The sequence below is a fragment of the Phragmites australis genome, chromosome 16 (genome assembly GCF_958298935.1).
Source record: "Phragmites australis chromosome 16, lpPhrAust1.1, whole genome shotgun sequence".
In the NCBI taxonomy this organism is placed as follows: domain Eukaryota; kingdom Viridiplantae; phylum Streptophyta; class Magnoliopsida; order Poales; family Poaceae; genus Phragmites; species Phragmites australis.
This window is the reverse complement of record NC_084936.1, coordinates 2,310,709-2,319,091: the sequence shown is the minus strand read 5'-3', so window position 1 is coordinate 2,319,091 and position 8,383 is coordinate 2,310,709. Positions and strand designations below refer to the sequence as shown.

The window sequence follows — 8,383 nt, the reverse complement described above, 5'->3', positions numbered from 1 at the left end:
CTATGGTCCGAACCACATTTGGATGGTGCCCATCCACAGATTGTAGAAGGACGGCCACCCGGATGGAGCGCCCTCGCTGTCGGATTTTCTACCGCCGTTGCCATGGCCGCCCTTGTTGTTGCGACACCGATGACGATTGGCGTTGGTTGACCTGCTGGAGGAGCCACTGTTGCCCTGCGTCGCGATGGTGGGTGTTGTGGAGCGACCGCCAGAGGCGACGATCTGGCCTTTGGAGGACTGGGCACCCCCCTTGGCGCTGAAAGAGGTGTTGACAAGGAGGGCAGTCGACAAATGGGTGGGGCGTGACGTCATCTCGAGCTCCTCAAGAAGGAGATCGGAGCGCACCTCGAGGAACGTCAGGAACGGTCGCTGCCGCTTGAGGAGCGCTGCCATGTACCCGAACTTCTTGTTCAGACTGCGTAAGACAGCGAGGATGAGAGTTCGATCAGGGACGGGCTCGCTGAGGGTGCCGAGGGTGCCGAGGGCGTCAGCCATGCTCTTGAGGCGACGACAGTAGTCTGAGATGGTGAGGTCACCCTGAACGAAGGTGCGGAACTCAGCGTCGAGATGCAGTGCGCGTGTCTCCCGATTGCCGATGAATTGCCCCTCGAGCGCTTGCCAGACGTCGCGCACGGTGACGTCGTGGTCCATGATGATCTCGCAGAGTTCGGGTGTGATGGTGCCGTACAACCATTCGAGGACGATGCAATCCATGCAGCACCAATTTGCGGAGTCATGACGGGTGACGTCGGAGAGGACGTGGGCGGTCAGTGAGTACTTGCCCAACGTGATGAGGAACCGGCAGCACCACTTGTTGTAGTTCGGCGAGCCGAGGTCGAGGACAACGGGCACCAATGTGCGTATGTTCTGGACGACGACCGCCTGGGCATGAAGATTGGCGATGGCGGCGGCTTCGTGGAGGACCAGCGCCTGGGCGATGTTATCATCATGGGCGGCAACCTCCTCGTGGGCGCGAGCGTCGGCCTCGTCACGGTCGCGGGCTGCGGCGGCCTTGCGTTCGCGTGCTGCGGTGGCCTCGCGTTCGTAGGTGTTGGCTGCCTCGCATTCACAAGCGGTGGCAACGTGGGTGGCGTCATCGTCGGTCATGGCACGGCGGAGGTGAGACGGTGGCTAGGGATGAAGCGGAAGCGCGTGGTCGCAGGATGCGAACACGGATCATGATACCATGAAAGCTAAGCTAATCACACGTAATTGTGTATTCTTGTATTACTTGAGTGAATTTTCATACACAGATAAGGCATATGCAGAACAATGGCAGTGTATGCTTTACAAACGGCAAGAAGTCGAAGAGTCAGAAGCTGGACGATCAGCATGGGAGCCATACGGGCCATGCAGGAGAGCCGGACGGGCGCATGCACGGGAGCCGGATGGGCAGCAGGAGCTGGACAGGCCTCGAGCGATTTAATGTCTAACAGTATGAACGAGACAGTGACAAAGCACTACTGGGCCATGCCATCACTGGAAATTTGGAATTCCCAGTATTTCGGCAACCAAGGTGCTAAACGTGCGTACTTATGTGCATGCAGGAAGATCGACCTGTAAATGTTTTCTTAATTATTTGTTTTGGTCATGTTTCAGGTGCATATATACATTGACAAGACCAGCATGCATGTTTGTGAATTTGAGGCATCTGACTTGTGAAATAAGAATATTCACCAACGATCCAAATAGCCATAATATTTTGCTTTTCTTTCTTTGTTAATATATCCAGATTAACATGCGATTTATCAATGTTGGCGAAACAGATGTTTTATGATGTGCTAATTGGTGGCCGCTGCTGGTGTGGTGAGGAACCCTCCTTGATCACCTCAAGACGGTCGATCTACAAGAGTGACATTCTAGAAAAGGAAAATGGTGCTGCGCTTGAGCATGTGACCATTGAACCAATGGTGACCCTATGTGACTTTTTATCTTGAGAACTTTTATGTGGCAAGTCTTACTTATTTGTTACTTGAGAACACGAACTTTGCAAGAGATGCTATGTATTGGATATCACAAATGATAAGAAATGAAGTGCGATTTTTGCATTCCCAAGATCTATCTGAACATCACTCGAAAAAGAAAAGATATCTGCATAAATTGTATTGATTGGAAGCGGCCTTGTCCGGCAAAATTAACCGCACTCACGGCCGCTTGCATAGTTTTCTTCTCAAGTAACATGTCAGACTATAGAACAATCAGATCCTGATGCCCCAACTCTGCTATTTGAAGGAAAAGATATGCTAACTGATCCAGTCTCTGTCTATACTATATGTATGGTGTTGCTCTATGACGATTCACAGCTCATGGCTTGGTGTCAGGGCATGACCTGCTGCAACGAAAGGGGATAATTTATGAAATGCACTGGAAAATATATCAATAGAAATAATCTCAAAATGGCAGCCGTTTGACAAGTATAGTGATATCATTCCAGAGTTGTAAAGACCAGTTGAAACCCGACAATTTCCACACAAAACAAAATGCTATGTATGTGTACGTAGTAAAAGTGTTCCCTCCTTGAATGATGTTCGAGTTTTGACACAGCATCGATATTGTGCAGACACACCATTCACAAATTTGATAGACTAATAAAAAGGCACCATCACGTAATGGAGAAGTGATACAATGCCTAGTGTCAGTGTTCACTACATGTTGAACATGGAAGACGGTGCCAGGTAGAACACAGACCAGAATACTACATATAATCATATTTTTAAAAAAAATCTCAAAACTCATTATTTTGGGCAGATCATGCACCACACTATGTTGCTATAACTCTATTTTTTTTTAGATAATGAAAGTACAACTTTCCGAAGAGGACTGGAACTTTGCTGGTCTATACGTACATTCACACCCCTCGGTTCCTAAATAGGCCTACTAAAATGAACAAAACAAAATGAAATGATGTGGCCCATGTAATAGAAGCAGTTTAGGAGTGTTTGAGGTTTGAGGCTTTGACCAAATGATGTGGGTTTGTCATTCATCAAAATGCCTTTTTTTGGTGGGGGGGGGGGGGTTGCTTACAACAGATGAGTATCCCGTATGATTGAAGGACGACTATGAATGCATCGCGATCAACTCATCATCTTTGCATTTTCTGATGTTAACATCCATGGTGTTATCAGATGAAGAAGGTACAATGTCACAACAATGTCGTCTTAAGGCCTGAAAATCCAGAACAGTAACAATTTTTTTAAAATGTTAGCGTAAGCAATGCATTTAAGCAACCATTGACGCCAAAAGTTATCCCCAGTCATACCTTCCCAGGAACAAGATGCAGTTGTTCTGATATCACTTTTATTAGACGTAGATTCCTCAGTGGGATCAAGTCGGGCAAGCATTTTCTAGGTGGCTGTCTATTGTAAGTGGTTTCTGTCTTGCCTTCACCTGAAGAAATACTTTGCAGGAAGAAAAGAGCTGCTCTTTTGCACTCATCTCTGGGGTAATGTTTTGTGTCAAACATATACATATCTGTAACATTGCGACCCCTTCTCCATGGTACAAATGTTTTCTGTACAGCAAGGAGGTCAGGGAGCAGTGCATTGCCTTTGAACACCTGAACTGTATAGCCCCATGCGATTGATACTGTAAGCGATCTTGAACGGTCATAGCACACTGTTTGTTGAAGGATCCTGGCTGGATCAGCATTAACAGCTCGAAAGAAATGTTCCATGGCTCTTGTGCGATCCATACCAGGGTAAAGAGGATACACGTGATCAAGATGGTGCAGTGAAACTAAAGGCGAAAGTGGATGCGCTCTTAGGAGTCCAGAAATATCTCCACGAAGGTCCATCTGGTCATGGTAAATGCAAGAAGATATGTAAGTTCAAAGTAATATTTTTTTTTTAACTAAATGCTATTTTCATGACAATTAAAGTACCTAAAGTAGCAGCAATCTCTACAATTTACCAGCTGCAAAGTATGAAGTAGCAGAAAGAAAAGATAAAATGGCTACTGCAGCCATGTCAACGGTTACATACGAATTGCACTACCATATGTTTCAGCAAAACATTGATTCGGACAGCAATGACAAAAGATTTAACTTATCTGAAAGGGATGTATGGCATCGTGGCCCTAAGACTCCAGTGTGGACCATAATACCCCACTATTTAAGTGATCTCACATCAACGTCCCTCGCTGTACACTTTTGTATTGGCTCAGCACTACAAAGTTGCAGAGGTTAACAAGTAGCCATCACCCTGTGTGGTTCTTCATTTCTTGAGAGCATTCTAAAGGAGAAGGTTTTATCTTAGAATCAACTAAAAAAACTTGAGATGTTTATCTGATGTTAAATGTTTAACGGTACAAGGAGATCGATGCGTAAGTTATCCACATGTCAGAACCATAACTTATACACAAGTCTCTTTATACCGTTTTTTACTATTACTAATACTTTTATTATCATTATTGTTTTCTCATCATCTTTTTAGTTAGATTGTGTGAGTTTCATCTCTAGTTTACCTCAACTTGTTTGGGACAAAAGACGATTATTGTTATCACAGACCCTTAGCTTAAAGTTTGCTTGTTGGCAGCATGCTTCCTACTTGTACTGGCCAGGCAACTGGATGGCAGCAATATCCAGTGTTACCACCTGTACACCCATGTCTAATTTTTTTTTTGACGAATTGAACATCCCGAATCTGAGTCAAATTTGAACAGTTGTGTTAGATTTTGAGTTGTATTTTGTATGTTTAAATTTTATTTGTCGAATCGAAGACTGGAATCCAAATCGGATACCGACATCCATGTCCGTATACAGGTAACACTTGCGATATCTAATCCAATTTCAATTGTAAGATCTCATCCACCAATTCTCTTTAGAACATTAAATATTAGCACCAAAAACTAGATACCTTGTCAACACAGTCTAGAGGTCGTACAGCAATAAGATAATACTACATAAGACATCAGAGAACGAACAGTCCTTTCTGCAGATACTTTAATGACTGTGGTTAAGAGAGACAAATTAAGCTTGTCCAATATGGTCAGACAAGTCCTGGGACAATCCACTGACTCCTATCCCAATTTAACTCAAAGATTACCAAAAAAGTGTTTTTTAACAATTCCATGGCAACTGCTGATATCAATATAATGGAACATTCCAAGAGCACAACACAACGGCTATGGAGCAGAGAAACATAATAAAATGAAGCAGGCTTGGAGACGTGCAAGAAGAAGCACGCACGCACCTGGTGGAAGCCTGGCTCGTGGGTGAGCTCGACGCCGAGCTCGGCGAGGCATGCGTAGATCCTGCCGTCGCTGCCGTAGAGGTGCGGGTACCTGACGACACAGGAGTCGAGCGCGCGCGCGAGGCGCCGCGCCAGGGGCCAGCTGACGGCGATGCCCCCGCCGCCGTACGCCATGGCGAAGCCGTGCCACGCGTTCTGGGCCGCGGACTCGGAGCGCGCGCCGACGTACCACGGCTCGCGCCAGTCGTATTTCTTGAGTGTGTGGAGCAGGTTGGGGAGGACGAAGGCGGTGTCGTCGTCGGCAAGCACGAGCCATCGCGGCGCCGGGTGCAGTCGGGATTGGTCCTTGAGGTCGAGGAGGAGCTCCTTGGCGATGCGCGCTACGCGGACGGCGGAGGGGAGGCTGCGCCGGTGGGAGTAGGGGAAGCGGGAGGCGTCGGCGGAGACGCGGAGGCGGAGTCCCGCGGGGAGGTCCGAGGCCGGAACGGGCGCGGGCGCATCGAGGAAGACGAAGGCGCGCGCGGGGGCGCGGAGCCAGAGGCGGAGGAGCGGGAGCCGCAGCGGCAGCGTGCGGCGGGAGGAGGCCACGCCGAACACCACGTGGCGCAGCGACGTCGGCTCCTCCTCCTCCGGCATCGCGGGAGGCGGCGGCGGCGGCGGCGAGGAGGAGGAGGAAGGTGAGGGGAAATTCACCTCCTCCGCGCGGTGCGACGCCGCCGCCGCGGGCTGCGTGTGGGTATGGGTGCGGAGAGGCGGGGGGAGCGGAGCGGGGCGGCGGAGCTGGAGGTGGAAGAGGAGGAGGAGGGAGAGGAGAGCGAAGGTGAGTAGGAGCGCGCGGAGGTGGACGCCATGCAACGGGGTCGCCATGGGCGGCGGCGGCAAGGCGGCGGGTTTTAAGCGCGGCGTGGTTGGGATGTGAATTGGAGCAGGAAGGAAATCCAACCGTCCACAATGAAAGGAAATTCAGGTGCGGAGCGAAATTCGAACCAAGGACTAGCTATAAGTACCTTGCGTAGTAAATAAAATATAAATATTAGACATAATAATATCAAATATAAACTTAAAGTAGAAAGATATAGATGCGTTATGAGAATATCAACGAATGAATATGTCAGGAGCGATATCGTAATTTGATTTTAGATAAGATAAAAAAGGACATTATTCGTCAATTTTTCTCGTAATCTCTTTATTTATTTTTATTTAGTAAAACAGGTTATATATCCGTAGCTGGTAACGAGACGGAGAATCTGAAGACGAGGGTGGATAACAAAAGTGAGTAAATTATTTAAATTTTAGAGATTTTTATTAGACGAGAAGAGTAGAGAAAGATGTAACATGAAAACCAACTCGTATTTTATATAGTAAAAATTAACCAAATCAAGATTTAGAAAGCATTTGTTAAAATTCTCAATGGATCTCTTGTGATATATAAAAATTTAGTGGTTCTCATAGACCAACCTAACATGACGAATATCTAAAACTTTTTATGGTCTCCGATGCTAGCACCCTAGCTGCCTCAGTGTTGGATTTGCCTGTATCTCGGTAATAGATGAATGCTTCAATTAGGTCATATCTAATATGGTTTTCACTGCACTACTTTAAGTCTGTTTAGTAGAGCTCTCTCTGATTTAAATTTTTTAGAGGGAGTATTTTGTGATTGAAAGTGATTTTTTAGATAAACTTTATGGAGAAAGCGAATCAGGAGAAACTATTTTTTCTAATTTTCAACATCTAGTTTATTTTAAAGAATCACTTATACGAATTCCACTCGAAGACTTAAAAATTAAAAATTATTATTCGACAGAACTTCTCTTATTATATAAAAAAACTACTATAAAAATTCTACCATACAGGTCCTAATACGTGCACCGTGTCGAATTTTCGCTTACATGGACGACAGGAAGCTAGGAGAGATAAGATATCGTCGCTCAAAAACATATTTGATATGTTAGAGAGATATGGTTTGAGATTAATGCTCATAGTCCTACTTCCCAATTTCGACTTTCTGTCGTAATGGATTTTATGCAAATTTTCAAGTCGGACTTTTTCATCTGAGTCAAAAGAAAAGTCAAGTATGAACTTCAAGTTCTGTTGTGGTTGACGTCGAAAGAAGATAAGGGGAATGGGGAAAAGCTAGAAAATAAAATTCTAATAATGCATTGAAGAGGAGCACATTCCTAGCAAAGAAAGTGATCCAACAGATGGATAACCACTAACTCAATCTAGTTCATTTGGCATATAAATCCAAGCAAAAGAATAAGCCTGCAATTAGGCGATGAAATTGAATTTTTTAAAGTTACATGGAGTGAATTTGGCCGATAACAAAAAAAAAAGAAGAAATGAACTTGCATCCCTACATGCTCCTCCCATCAGGAAGAAACTGATGCAAAAGTTTAAAAGCTTGTGATCCATGGAGGAATCTGGTTTTCCCGAGCCTAACAAAAACGCCAAGTGAAGAACATTACGATACGCATTGGCTGACGACAAAAGAGGATGCAGGGGGGAAGAGGACGAAGAAGAAGAAGAACGAGAAGCCACGAAACCTCGTCCATCCACCTGTTGTGCGTGCATGGGCCATGGCTTTCCTCCACGGATCAAAAGCGACAGGACGGTCCACAAGGAGAAGACGACGTCTGGAGCCATCGTGCGTCCACCGTGCTTGTGCTGCTGCCTGACTCATCCTGGTCACAGCAGGCGTTGGGCCAAAGTACATCACGTGATTCTTTCCGCTTAATTTCGCACCGGCAGCAGCTCATCCATGGCGACGACCATGCTCCGACGACCGAGCCGTGCGCGAAGGACACGGCAGACGTCTTGTTCAGTCGCCTTTGGCTGCGAGGAGGAAGAAGACGACGCCGGGGGCGACGTCACTGCCCCTTCTCTTCCAGCTTAATTTGGCGGCACACCTCGCCCGCGATGGCTACTTGACCGTGCCAACTTTGGCGCGAACCGGCGCGGCTGCAGCAGCCGCTTGCAGAGGACATGACAGGATGGAGGCTTTCCCGCCACTGGCATCGGCGTCAGGCTACCCACAACCAGATCCACTTGCTGCGAACCGTCCAGCTCCAAATCTCGATAACAGGACCTGATGATACAATTTCAGTGCAGCCGGTTTACAGGTTTCATTCTAATGAAAATTACAAGCTTTGCTGTCTTGCCAAGCATCAGGGCTCAAATCATTTTGTGCTGGTCCT

At 46.7% G+C, this 8,383-nt stretch overlaps 2 protein-coding genes and 1 long non-coding RNA gene across 4 annotated transcripts; all 3 read right to left on the bottom strand.

Moving 5' to 3' along the window:
• Positions 1 to 1,107, bottom strand: LOC133896000 (uncharacterized). Its single transcript, XM_062336520.1, has one exon. It carries the CDS (start codon positions 1,105 to 1,107, stop codon positions 1 to 3), a length of 1,107 nt encoding a protein of 368 aa, XP_062192504.1.
• Positions 1,108 to 2,076: 969 nt separating this feature from the next.
• Positions 2,077 to 6,170, bottom strand: LOC133895532 (uncharacterized). 2 transcript variants are annotated; one of them, XM_062335928.1, is made up of 4 exons: positions 5,190 to 6,170; positions 3,260 to 3,793; positions 3,025 to 3,165; positions 2,077 to 2,332 (listed from the first exon to the last, which is right to left on the bottom strand). In XM_062335928.1, exons 1-3 carry the CDS (start codon positions 6,054 to 6,056, stop codon positions 3,058 to 3,060), a joined length of 1,509 nt encoding a protein of 502 aa, XP_062191912.1. In that variant the 5' UTR covers positions 6,057 to 6,170; the 3' UTR covers positions 2,077 to 2,332; positions 3,025 to 3,057. The 2 variants fall into 2 exon arrangements, with proteins under 2 accessions (XP_062191912.1, XP_062191913.1); XM_062335929.1 differs by having other exon boundaries at positions 2,077 to 2,329.
• A 1,276-nt stretch (positions 6,171 to 7,446) lies between these two features.
• Positions 7,447 to 8,352, bottom strand: LOC133896073 (uncharacterized). Its single transcript, XR_009905700.1, has 2 exons — positions 7,733 to 8,352; positions 7,447 to 7,624 (listed from the first exon to the last, which is right to left on the bottom strand). It is a non-coding gene; the product is annotated as an uncharacterized LOC133896073 (long non-coding RNA).
• Between the last annotated feature and the right edge of the window lie 31 nt (positions 8,353 to 8,383).